This window comes from Physcomitrium patens, chromosome 14, assembly GCF_059467195.1.
Source record: "Physcomitrium patens ecotype Gransden chromosome 14, ASM5946719v1, whole genome shotgun sequence".
In the NCBI taxonomy this organism is placed as follows: domain Eukaryota; kingdom Viridiplantae; phylum Streptophyta; class Bryopsida; order Funariales; family Funariaceae; genus Physcomitrium; species Physcomitrium patens.
Genome location: NC_143423.1, coordinates 3,840,976 through 3,853,470, shown reverse-complemented (window position 1 = coordinate 3,853,470; position 12,495 = coordinate 3,840,976). Strand labels below are relative to the sequence as shown.

The 12,495-nt window shown below is 42.6% G+C and overlaps 2 protein-coding genes across 4 annotated transcripts; both read right to left on the bottom strand.

Moving 5' to 3' along the window:
- Nucleotides 1-2,194: 2,194 nt before the first annotated feature.
- LOC149987803 (uncharacterized) lies at nt 2,195-6,633 on the bottom strand. Of its 3 annotated transcripts, none has more exons than XM_090255630.1 (4): nt 6,010-6,633; nt 3,815-3,986; nt 3,420-3,581; nt 2,195-3,247 (listed from the first exon to the last, which is right to left on the bottom strand). In XM_090255630.1, exons 1-4 carry the CDS (start codon nt 6,109-6,111, stop codon nt 2,724-2,726), a joined length of 960 nt encoding a protein of 319 aa, XP_090111756.1. In that variant the 5' UTR covers nt 6,112-6,633; the 3' UTR covers nt 2,195-2,723. The 3 variants fall into 3 exon arrangements, with proteins under 3 accessions (XP_090111756.1, XP_090111754.1, XP_090111755.1); XM_090255628.1 differs by lacking the exon at nt 6,010-6,633 and adding an exon at nt 4,351-5,812; XM_090255629.1 differs by lacking the exon at nt 6,010-6,633 and adding an exon at nt 4,351-5,812 and having other exon boundaries at nt 2,195-3,238.
- Nucleotides 6,634-9,212: 2,579 nt separating this feature from the next.
- Nucleotides 9,213-11,988, bottom strand: LOC112291801 (uncharacterized). Its single transcript, XM_024539704.3, has 4 exons — nt 11,294-11,988; nt 10,829-11,028; nt 10,191-10,514; nt 9,213-9,977 (listed from the first exon to the last, which is right to left on the bottom strand). The coding sequence occupies exons 1-4, from the start codon at nt 11,622-11,624 to the stop codon at nt 9,531-9,533; spliced, it is 1,302 nt and encodes a 433-aa protein (XP_024395472.1). The 5' UTR covers nt 11,625-11,988; the 3' UTR covers nt 9,213-9,530.
- Nucleotides 11,989-12,495: the final 507 nt, after the last annotated feature.

The window sequence follows — 12,495 nt, the reverse complement described above, 5'->3', positions numbered from 1 at the left end:
TTTTTTTTTTTTGCAAATAGTTCACTTTCTTTAACTTTTAAAGTGATACAAAAAAAACTTAATTAACTTTCCAAATTAGTTTGTATAAAATATTAAAAAATGTATTTCAATACAAATTTTATTTTTTAAGAAATTAAAATATATAATTTGAGTGTTATTATACTTTTTAATTTGATATTTTTAAAACAATATAGTATTGATGTTTTACTGAAAATATTATATTTATTATAAATATAGATATATAATATACTTATTGTACATATTTACACATATTTACATGTAAATATATTTTTATGAATATATGAAATCATATTGGTAATTTATAAAAAAATATATGATATACAAATAAAATTTCTTTAAGGATTTATGAGCAAAGAACTAAAGATTATTGAATACTTAACAAAATTACAACACTATGTTTGAAATAAGATTATGTACAAGACTATAAATATATCAATACTTAGACTATAAAAATTATATTTGATAAAAGTTTTGGAGCAAATTTCTAAAATCTACAAAATAATTCCAAAGTCTTAAAACTATTTTATGCAAATTTCTAGAATAGAATGGAAGATTTTAGAAACCTATAGATATTTTTTGGTCTAGAAATATTTTAAGAATGTACAAAAGATTAGCATAAATATTTAGAAGATTTAAAATATTTTAGAAAGTTTTAAAAAATATTTTAGATTATAGTTTGTTATATATCTTTCACGATTTTACATGATGATTGATTAGTATTAGTACTTTTTTATTTTATAAGATTTTAGTTAAGTATTGCATAATATGACTAAATTCTTTTTCAAATGCTACTACTTACTAAATATTGAAATGTTGTTTTTAATTTGTTATCAACCTACAAAGGTTATTTTTTCTAAAGAACTATAAAATCATAAAATTAACATAAATTTTTTAACATGATTAATTTTATAAGTTTAATCTATTTAATTGAATGTAAAGTCACCAACAATCTATTTGAATATATGAATATTCAAACAATATCCTAATCATCACAATTATTTAAAAATGGACCGTGATATTGAATTTTATATTTTTTCCATTTAAACCTGTTAACCATGCACCTAGTGACTTTTCAGTGTACCCTCAACACGGCTAATCAATTGGCATCATCCCCTTTCACTCCGTGCAATGACATTTACTACAATGACACAAATATCAGGGGCGCGGTCTTAGATCACACCACGCCCAAATGCGGTGTTCTAATTACCCCTATGACCTACGGTGATGCGTCGACGAACGCTGTCCGTAGGATAGCGTTCATCCATTGGGCGGAGGACGCGGTGCGCACATGGGTATGAATGCGAGCTGATGGATGGATTTCTGGATGGATGAACTGTTTGTTGAACTGGATGGATTGGAGCCTTGAGTTTGATCCGGCTGTGGATGAATGAACTGCCAAATTGGTGCCGAACGCCACATCCTCCTCCGCTTCATGCGTTTCGTGCCCATAGGGGTAATTAGAACACCGCATTGCCATGTGCCCCCATTGGCATGGAGTGTCTGGGATGAACCCAATACGTTTCGTCGCAAGCAGCGTTGAAGGATACCAGATGAGTGATATTATACTGGTTTGCAGCAGTGTGTGAACTCCGCAAGGAAGCCAAGTTTTGTAAACATTTCCAAATCTATATCCAAATCTCTCTCGAGTTTTTATGGGACCGTGTGAGGTCTGTGGTTCCATAAACTCCAATTGAACAACCGTAGACTTAACAGTTGAGGGCGTATGATTGTAGAGATCCGACACTTAGTGTCTTGGAAGTTGGAGAACTGCGCCACACACCCCTATCTGTTGGAAATGATTCAAATGTTCCAAAAGGGAATTGATGGAGTGTAATGGAAAAGATAGTAATTACACACGATTCCCGCAATTAACAGTCCTGACATCGACTGCGCTACAACTGGACTCACTGCACTTGCCCTGCCAAGCTTCAATCCCGAGGTTAACAGCATTTGGGTTACTTCCCAAGAAAGAAACCTATCCGTTTCATTGCAAACTTATGTCGTATGAAAATGTATTCAATAATTCCAAGTTCAACTTAGTTCAACTTAGTTCAACTTGAAGAACCACACAACATAGGACCCCTATTGGACGAACACCCTTTCATCACGTGCCAAGACTCCAATTCATAAAACAGACACCAAAATTCCACACCACAACCCATCACACCACACCACTGTTCAAAGGGATCCACCACCCTGTCGTTCAAAAGCTGTTCCGCGGCACATGAGGGACTGCAATCTTCCTGACCACACAAATATCACAAAATACCGCAACTGTCTGCTGCACGGTTCACACTTGCCATCAACCTTCTCTATCTCCACACCCCAACAACCATGCATCCTGCTTGTATCACTCCGCCGTCCCCCTCTACCCGTTCTCTACCTCCCCCGCGCTTCGACCGCCTGGAGTGTGTCCTTGCGCCTCTGTTCATCAACATACCTCACTCCTCCTCGGCCACCCTTGCCCCACTTGCCACGCTTACATACAACCACCATCCCGACATCCTACCACCCGTCGGCCCCAGAGCTGCAAGCTCCACGCCAACCTCCGTCCCATCCTCCGCATGCCAGAAGAGATGCTCTCGCCGCTACCATCCTTCTACCATCCATGCATTGGACGCTCGCTCTGCCTCGGCGTCCCCAAACGCTACTTTGCGTGCATTCGCTCTCCTCTCTACACCCTGCTGCACAGACCCTGCCTCCTAGGCGACTGCCTCCGCCTCTGCACCCGGAGCTTCCACAGCCTCAGGCTTCCCGACTTCTCCGATCGTCGCAGGGGTGTCCTCGGACCGGGCCTCCTCCGCCACTTCCACTTTTTCGCCAGCCTCTTCGCTCGCCTTCTCTGCGTCGCCGTTCCCCACTCCTTTGCCCTCCACCTTCGATTTCCCCTCGCCTTTCGTCGATGCCTCCGTCGCAGCCTCCACGGGCTTCTCGACGTCGATCCCCTCCGACACCACCTTGGACTCCCCCTCGCCTTTTGTCGATGCCTCCGTCGCAGCCTCCACGGGCTTCTCAACGTCGATCCCCTCCGACACCACCTTCTCGTCCTCGACTTTATCACTCGCCGATTCCGTCGTCACGTCCTTGCCTTCCTCCTCACCACCACCCTCCGCCTTGCGGGCGTCCACATCCATGGCTTCCTTCTCCTCCACTTTCTTCTCTGCAGGCTCGTGGACTCCATTCTTCGTCACTGCGTTCACGTCGCCGTCGTCCTTGCCTGCACCCGCTGCCACACACCATCACCACATCATTCAGTCCTTCCAATACCAGTCCCACCCCCATCTTGGCCCAACATCACTGAACAGACACACCCTTCTGTACGACCCCCAACCTCAGCGGGAAACCAACACGTCACTCGTCCACACCCCACACCCTCAAGCACCAAAACCACCACCCACCATCGCTTTCGTCCTTTCCGTTGTCACGGCTCTTCCTTGACCTCTTGACCACGGGCTGTTTCAGCTCGGTGTCTTCATCAACGCCTTCGGTGGAAGGCCGGCCCTTGGAATTCAGTCTTGCAGATCTTCTCCGATTTTCCGTGGGGGTGACAGCATCGCCAGCTTCACAATGCAACAACACAAGCACCATGTAAGAACCTCACACTCGGCACGGCCAGGGACGAGCATTCCGACCTCAATTGTGCATTTTCCGAGTGCTCGTTTGCATTCTCGATCTCAACTGCACTGGAGGTGACTTCTCTAAAAGCATGAAATGACTAAACAGAGGTCCATTTGATGTCTTGAATATTACTAATTTACTTTACAAAATCAAGAAACATGAAACTTAGATGCACCTGATCCTGTTAGCGTATTTGGAGAACCCCATTCGAAGTCGCTTGCAGACAGAGTTCCTGGGTGAGCTTTCAGGTATTTATCGAGGTGCCTTTTGGTCTTAATTTCTTCGCCATTTGGGGCCACAAATGTGATGTCCTTCTTCTTTGGAGTGCCCCCGATCTTCCCCAGTACCTGAGGACAGGTTAGAATGGTTAGAATACTTTAACTCCTCAAGCTTTCATCAATTGAAACGAAATACCATTCGAAGATCCTTCAGCGATGTCACAGAAGAAGTGGCGTGCCCAAATGAGCAACTAATCCAATCATTCTGCCCGGAACACCTTTGAAGCAGACGGTTCTCATAGTCAATGAGTAAGATTTCAGGAAACATATACAGGCTTGATAAAGAATACAAATGCTGAAAATAAGTGCCACGTCAGATCGCACAAATTTATATTCCTTGCGACACCTTTGCTAAAGGGTTGACCCGAATCCCAGACAGGAACTGATTCCAGCGGTGATAGGTACAATAGCGCCTGGTACGGCACCCACGTACCCTTACGGCCTGCACGTCTTGTGGTTCGCACAAAACATGCGCAGGATCCTGCCTCTGAAGAACAGCGTCCGAAAGATGGAGCTGACTAGGAAGTGGATGTGTAATCCGTATGAAGCACCCTCCAACTACAAACGATAGCATTTTTTTCTCAAAAAGAGAGCATCCCTAAGGATGCACGGTAATGCCTATCTCGCGAGCTCTCTGGAGTGGGAACTGTCGGAACCAACAGACCTTCAAGAATAAAGGAAACACGCAGTTGTTTGTTAAAGCTGCTCACTTACCGTAACTCTAGGTATAAAAGTGACTAGGTAAACGATTTCTGACCGCAGGCACTCTAAACGGAGTGTATGCATAGTACGCCTATCACGTAAGAAGGTTTGAGAAATCCCAAAACAACGCACATGTAAGAGTCTGCCTAAGTGCTTAACATCAGGATAGCTCGCGCAAATCTTTGCATGATCGCAGCATGCGCCTCCAGCATGAAAATGGAGGAGGGGGCACGGCGATACTCGAAAGAGGAAGGTTGTACCACTTCGCTGAAAATCGTCTTCAAAGTGCCAAAAGAAAAACCAAATACCGACTGCCACAGCAGGGAGCTGATTTTCCATCTTCACAAGAATTAATCTCGTGATGTCAGTCATGCTGAAGACAGCACGCGGCTCGACGAACAATGGAATTTCAATGACTGAGTAGGTACATACTGCCGCCACCGGAACTCGGCTACACGAACTAGAAGCCTTGTCCCTTCGCAAGGTCCTGCTGGCTCTCAATCTCACGCTGTACACAAGATACTCTCAAACCCCAATGACGCCTCACATGACGATTGCGCGTCGCTAATGGTGGCAACACACTACTGCATTGCTGCAATCAGTGAAATAAATAAATAAAGATATAAAACTATACAAGACGCCTCCCTTGCGCAACAACAAGCGCTCCTCTAATTTCGTGAAATGGGTTGTAACCAACGATGTCACGTCTCGAATGGAGAGCACCTCAAAAAACTCGGAAGGTCTACAGCGCTATGTGATCAGCACACCTCACGTCACGAACGACCAAGCTTACAAATTTGACCACCAACTATTGCAAGAACTACCCGGATTCTGCCTTTCCCGATGCGATCTGCTACTCCCCCTCAATGTTCCCTCCTCCTAGTCTTCACCCATTCCCACCCAAACATAACTACGACTCTCCTCTTCCAACACACATCCTCCGCTACACGCCGCACTACAGCCTCCCACTGCACCATACCACGCACCTTTCCTACACCCGCGCCTCGATTTTTACCAACTACCGCAACACCGACCACCCATGCCCCTGAAACCAACTTCCACACTCAACAGAAACTTCGCGCTCTCTACCGCCACGCTCGACACGACAGAATACGCTGGCCCCAACCCCTCCTCGCCAAATTCGTACCCTACCCTACCATATGAGATGCGCAACCCGCAACATCCTGAACAACCACATTCAATATCACCACCCGCGCGCCTTCTAAAGCAATCTCCACCTCAGCCAAGATAGCCAAAACCACATGACCATCCCACAAGTGCAGGTCCAACGGCCGACATTGCTGGAGCCAATTAGCGTCCGAAACCTATGTCACAAGCAAGATTCCTGAACTTTCTCAATCAAGGCGTGGGATTTTGCAGCTCTACGGACCTTGCGTTTCCACCCTTGCAGGTTCCCAGTGAGTTCCTCGAAGGCGTCTTCCTGCGTTCCCACGGCCTCGACCGCAGCTAAAGTGGCCTCCGGGCTGCCCATTCTGCCTCACCTCACCAACTGCCCACACAATCACCCTCGTCTCGCGCACCAAAATTTAAACCGCGCTCAACAACACCTCCGCAAATTATCTCCACACTAAATCCCTCACACTCCCCACATTTGCCAGAGCGCTAATCCTTGGCGTTAGCAGTCAAAATACCCCACAGCTGCTGCTCGGCAATCAAACTCTACACACACTAACCGCAGATCTAACCACGACAACGGTTGTGCGAAGCACACGCAGCGAAAACACAGGAAAAAACGAGTCCTCTCAGATAACACAAATGGCAGGAGCAGCAGCCAAGGAGTAAAGAACAGGCACGGGAATCGAAAGAAAGCGTGACTGCAGCGGCGACACCAGAATTGAGCGGTATACAGATGTGCGAGGAGGCTGCGATTAACGACGATTACTCGGCAATCGAGTCTATTAATCGATCTATTCTGGCAGGTATGGTTTCGTAGTTCGGGGGAAGAGAGACGCCTTCTCGCACAACACACACACACGCGAAGACCGACCCGCGATGGAGCTCTGGCCAGAATCACGCCTTTCTGCTTTTCCTATTTTTCCTCTTTTATTTTTTTTCTTTTTTTCGTTTTGTTCGTGCGTCGTGGATATTCAGCGGTAGGCAATGCGGTCAGAGTTGCAGTCAGTCGACGTTTCAAGCGGAGCACTGGGCGGGTATGTTTTGCAAACAAACTGCCTTTTCTTTCCCCCTTTCCCCATTTCACCTTTAGTCTTCGCATTTCTTTTTTCATTTACTTTAATTTTACTTTTTATTTCTTCTGTTTGGCGGCTTCTGTCACATCCAGCACCGTGGATGTAGTTTGAAAAAATAAAAAATAAAAACTCGTTAATTTTTTGTTCTCAATTTATTAATTTCCATATCCACGTGTCAGAAGCCTGATTGGCCAGGTCAAATTTAACGACGATCAATGATTGGATGACACTAATTTCCCTGACGTCAGCATGAGAATGAGAGAGCTTGAGTCTCCCTCCACAGTCCCAATCATGGAACAGGGGTGATGAAAGTTCTAGTCTGGTCCATCACCAACAAATGAATTTATTTCATTCATCCATATCTACATCTTTATTCATTAGGGTGTCATGTATGAATGACACTCTTCATAAGCGTAGTTTCATTCATTCATATGCACGAAATTGGTGCATAGCGCGGGAGGTATTGCATTTTTTCCCGGGCTTCGCTTTTAACAATGTTTGGCGCCCTTTCCATGGCGTGTCATCTGCTGGAAGGTGAAGCTTTCAGTTCTAAATTTAGGGTTTAGTCTTTGTTACTCATTGATTTTAACCCTTGCGAGTTTTAATTCTCTTGAAATATGAATTAAGACTATTCTATTTTGGTTTTTTAGATAATCATATTTTAGAAAATAATGTGTTGGATATATTAGATATATACTTATTTTCTTAAACACAACAATAAAAAGTGTCTTGTAAGTGTATTGTAGAAAATAATGTGCTCAATATGTAATTAAAATATATGATTGAGAATTCTGCATATTTTACGCATTAGAGTCATCATTGCATTGAAATACAACGGATACTTTACACATTATTTATATTTGTATTTATTTACTCATCCATAACAATAATTTCATATCTCTTTTGAAAATCGTTTTTTGCTATTTACTGCCTTTTTTGGAACTGCAATCATAAAATATGGAGGATTATGTGTTTCATGTTAGTATTAATTTGTTCCTTTTGGATTCATAAAATTTATAAATCTGTATGTATTTTTTTAGTCAAAAATATAAAGCGGGGCTAATTCTTTCAATTATTGCATGAAGAAATGATATTTTTTTTTATTGGCTTATATTATATTTTTTTGAACATGTAAAACAATCATAACATTTTCAAACTTGAGAAAAAGTAGTCCACTCTACCTAGATTTGTTAGAACACATTGAACACATTAGAACTAGACTTGTTGTAACCATGTTTCAAGAATATTATGCAGTTTCTATTGTGGTGATTATATTTTGAAAAATTCACCACGCTACTGCATTCAACGTTGCAACATGAAAAGTTGTTAAATGAATATTTAAATAAATAAATAAATAAATATATATAAAAAAAATATATATATATATATATATCTGTATGCACGTACACATGCACTTGCCTTGATCTCGATTGTTTTTCATATTGCTTTGAAATCCATTGATTTGAGTTTACAGTTGATGTGATAAATTAAGAAAACAACACAACATAGAAAAACTATAAAATACTCGTAAGTGGTGGTTGATTCTGAATCGAAGTGCAATTTACTCTTTAGTATATAAATTAGTGCTTATGATTATGTATTCCGTAGTTTGCATGGTGATGAGAACAACGGTGATGAAAGTTTTTGAGATGGCATTCAATGATTTATTCAATGCATACAAAACGAAAATGAAAATAGAATGACATCTTACTTGAATCATTTCTTATCCGTGCTCATCAGTATCTGGCTTATTTCGTATGTGGTTTATTCGACGTTTGAGATGTTTTGGGTTATCTTCCAATCACAAGTGGTAAAGTAATTAATACTTTTATACTTCTCACTCTCTCTCCCTATATATATATATATACACACACAAAACTCAAGACACACAAATTATAAACCCAAACAACCACCACATGTAGATGCCAGCAGTGTATGCAGATCACACAACACAGAACAGTGAATACATCGCATACCTTTAGAGTTTTCAGAAATCCTAAAGCTATTTTGAGCTTTAGGATTTCCTTTCGACTCACCATTTTTGTGCCACAAAGGCTCCACATACGATTTTAGGTCTAATTAGCTTAGGGAATCTGGCATAAGACAAGCTGAGCTTGATAAAGCTCACTCTCATCCAGCAATTTCCATTTCTCAACTCAGCCTGCGCCAGAGGCACAATCTGCAGTTCCCATTTCTGTAATTCCTGGGCAATAGGTTTAATCTACGTCGAGACGTGATTGCTACACCTCATAGAAAAACCTTCTTGTCTTACACCTCAATGGAACAAGCTAATAGCACAAGAATTGCATAAGGAACCAAATACTACCTCCAAAAACCACGTATGGCCAATATCCAAGCTCATCAAATGAGGCGGTAACATGTATACAGGTTGAAATTAACAGTCCACTTATGAGGTACTGACGAACATATGTTTCTAGGTACAGATCATGAGGGTAAATCCTAACTTGTGATATCTGTCATATCAAAATTTGCCCTCCAATCAAGTGGATGGGCACTTCTCCAACATAGCTCCAGCAACTCATTCCTTTGAATACCTAACCTAGCCACCAATCCATTCTCACAAAACCTGGTCCTTGTGTTCTCGACGGTTGACCTTTCACTGCGGAATCTACTGAAATTGAACACATGGTTAAATTCGATAAGCATATGTTGTTTTCTCGTGTGACGCAGCACTAACACTTTAAGCCGGAGTCTGAAGGCTGAAGTTCCGGGGAACAGGTGGTTCTCGGTTGATATCTGATGCACCTCGAGTAGGATCCTGACCAATCTTATCCTTTTCAGAATCTAAAGGGGTGGGCTTCCAAGGGCCCGAAGATTGATCCTTCGGTTTAGGCCCACCATCAGGCGACATCCGAGTAGAGACACCATCTACTCCAACAATACCTTTGTAAATTGACAACGCTTGAGCTATCATAGCAGCTGGTTCAGAAGCATTACTGGGAAGAAGCATTGTTGTACTTTCTTTTGCAAGCTGACTGAAGGCCTGTAAGTACTGTTCTGCCACACGAAGAGATGCAGCCTCGGATCCTCCTTCAGCACGGATAGCCTGTGACAGCAACTGGATACCCTTCGAAGTTGCTTCGGCGCGGGCTAGTATAGCATCCGCCTCTCCTTTGGCTCGGTTCACCTGATAGCAAAATATATTACTCGCTAAATTAAAACATAAATTGCCATGAGATTTCGTCCCATTGTAGTGCAGCCACTACTTTAACCAATCTCTTTAGCCAGAAATCGAGACACTAAAAGAAAGAAGGAACAAACATCTGAATCTTGCTATATCATTTATTTCAGATCAAGAAGTAAAATTGAGTCGGGTGAGGGAACCAAAATACGCGTCTACCTGATCCATCATTGCTGCCTCGGATTCCAAAATTACTGAATTTTTCTTTCCATCGGCAATATTGATGTGAGACTGTCGCTCTCCTTCGGACTCGAGAACCTGTGCTCTCTTTCGTCGCTCTGCCTCAGCCTGCATCTCCATAGCTGCCCTCACACCCGGAGGTGGAGATATGTCTCGAATCTCGTACCGCAAACACTGGAGGCCCCAGTCTGAAGCAGCCTCGTTAATCGCCTTGACGATGTTTTCATTAAGTGTATCTCTCTCCTCAAACGTTTTGTCAAGAGTAATTTTCCCAAGCTCAGATCGCATAGTTGTTTGCGCGAGCTGGATCCAATAAAAATCACCGTTATTAAATAAATCATGACCCCCAATTGCATTTTGAAACGAAGAGGCCTATGGCAGGGACATTATTCACCAAAACGCATCCAGACATCTAAGAGATATTACATATTCTACTCAAAAACAGCAGAAGATGAAATTGTGCACACACGTTGGTTCATAACTAGACACAAGCCCTGTGAAAATTATAGTTCTTCGTATACGTTTCCTAATAGGAAAACTTAGGACAAGAAGCCTAAATACTGCTGACTAAGAGGCTGGCATGCAAATGGAGAAAAAGAAGATGCACAGTTTGATACCTGAATGATAGCATAGATTGGATTTTCCACTCCATACGAAGCCCGAATAGGATCAACTATCTTGAGATATAAAACTCCGTCAATTGAAATGCTCACATTATCTTTCGTGATGGCACTCTGATTTGGAATAGGAATGGCTTCCTCTTTCAAGGAATGCACATAAGCAATCCTGTCCACCAATGGTATCATCACATGAATACCTGCCCCAACATTTCTTCGGTCAGAACCTTGATTTCATATCACCGATTGAATGTAAGCTCAATCGTCAGCTTAAAGCATTGTCAAAAAACGGGAGTATCGTTCACAGAATGTGAGGCTTTTCGAGAAACTGATGAGATATATCTTTACATCAGTGTGTAACCCACGAAGTATCAACAGACAGAAACTCTGCACCTGTAGACCCTAACTATCACCGACCAAATTGATAATGATAAATGCTGAGAACATGATCAATTGACAACAAACCTGATCCTAAAGTCTTTAAGTATTTCCCGAACCGCTCGATCACGAACGCGCTCTTCTCCGGAACGATTCGCACGCCCCAATTCGTGGGCGGAGACATCTCATACCTAAAACTAGGGTCATCTCTCCCACTCTTAAACCCCCGCACTGGTGTCCAATTTCCCAAGGTTCTGATCGCTAAACTGTCTTCCACTTGACCTGAAAAACCCGAGAGCAATCGCGAAGACGGGGAACCCGACGCAGAAGAAAATCTACCATTCACAGATCGAGTAGACACGGCCAGCACCCTAAACCCTAATGTCGCCACACCTCTCGCCCGGCTACCTGTAGCCATTTCTCACAGCAATGGCTACGAAATCCCTCGATCGGCCTGAATCGCCACGAGAACTGCCGCACTCACCCTAAATTAACTGCAGGGAAACCGAACAGGAGTGCAAACGACGGTCGAGAACTCCCCTATGGCTGGCAGCAACGACGAGAACGAATCCAACGCATAGAAATAGGCGCACGACGATCACAGGACAGTATCGCCTCCGGCTTCGATCGTCGCAAGCTGCGATGTGATCCACCCCTGCTCCGCGACGCCCTCACTGTTGCTTCACCGGCACGGCAAAAGCATGTAGGCCTCGTGCCCTCGTGTCCCACGGCTAAACCCCTTCAACTGCTCCGCAATCTTCTTCTCCACGGAATGCCTCTGAAAACACATCCTGCTTCCAAGTCAAAGTGCACGATAGAGGGGTGGATGGATGAATATGACGAAATGGATGATAATTGTGGTGTTTAGTTCATGGATTATTTATTAGTAGAAACCCATGCCATTCTTTACGGTTTAGGATTGTATACTGTGATTTGCAATAACAAGCGATAGAATTGGAGGATAATGGGCTAGAAGAATGAATTTCAAATTAAACAACATATAGAAGAACACACCTTCTAATGCATTCTAAACAAAACTAGTAATAGTAGTTTGGAAAAAATGGTAGTATAATTCTTTGAAGTTTTTTTATTTGTACTTTTCAAATCATTATAATCAATGTGTTAGTAGAATTCTTAAATGGCTCAATTATTCTTTTGAAGAATCATACACTTTCTAGCTCACTATCTTCTTATAGTTTTTGATAAAATTTATTGGTTACTTTTTTAAGTTTTAGTCTCTCTTCACACAAAAACTATCAAGTAATTTATCTTTCAAATTCTAAAATTAA

What these genes read in the sequence shown, in the direction of transcription:
- LOC149987803 (XM_090255628.1), bottom strand. Translation starts at nt 4,491, where the DNA reads ATGCTATCGTTTGTAGTTGGAGGGTGCTTCATACGGATTACACATCCA. An exon ending in AAGACGTGCAGGCCGTAAGG is followed by an intron (nt 3,987 to 4,350) that starts GTACGTGGGTGC and finishes ACCTGTCCTCAG; the next exon opens with GTACTGGGGAAGATCGGGGG. An exon ending in CGGAAAGGACGAAAGCGATG is followed by an intron (nt 3,248 to 3,419) that starts GTGGGTGGTGGT and finishes GGTGTGTGGCAG; the next exon opens with CGGGTGCAGGCAAGGACGAC.
- LOC112291801 (XM_024539704.3), bottom strand. Translation starts at nt 11,624, where the DNA reads ATGGCTACAGGTAGCCGGGCGAGAGGTGTGGCGACATTAGGGTTTAGG. An exon ending in CTTAAAGACTTTAGGATCAG is followed by an intron (nt 11,029 to 11,293) that starts GTTTGTTGTCAA and finishes ATGTTGGGGCAG; the next exon opens with GTATTCATGTGATGATACCA. An exon ending in AGGCAGCAATGATGGATCAG is followed by an intron (nt 9,978 to 10,190) that starts GTAGACGCGTAT and finishes TTTTGCTATCAG; the next exon opens with GTGAACCGAGCCAAAGGAGA.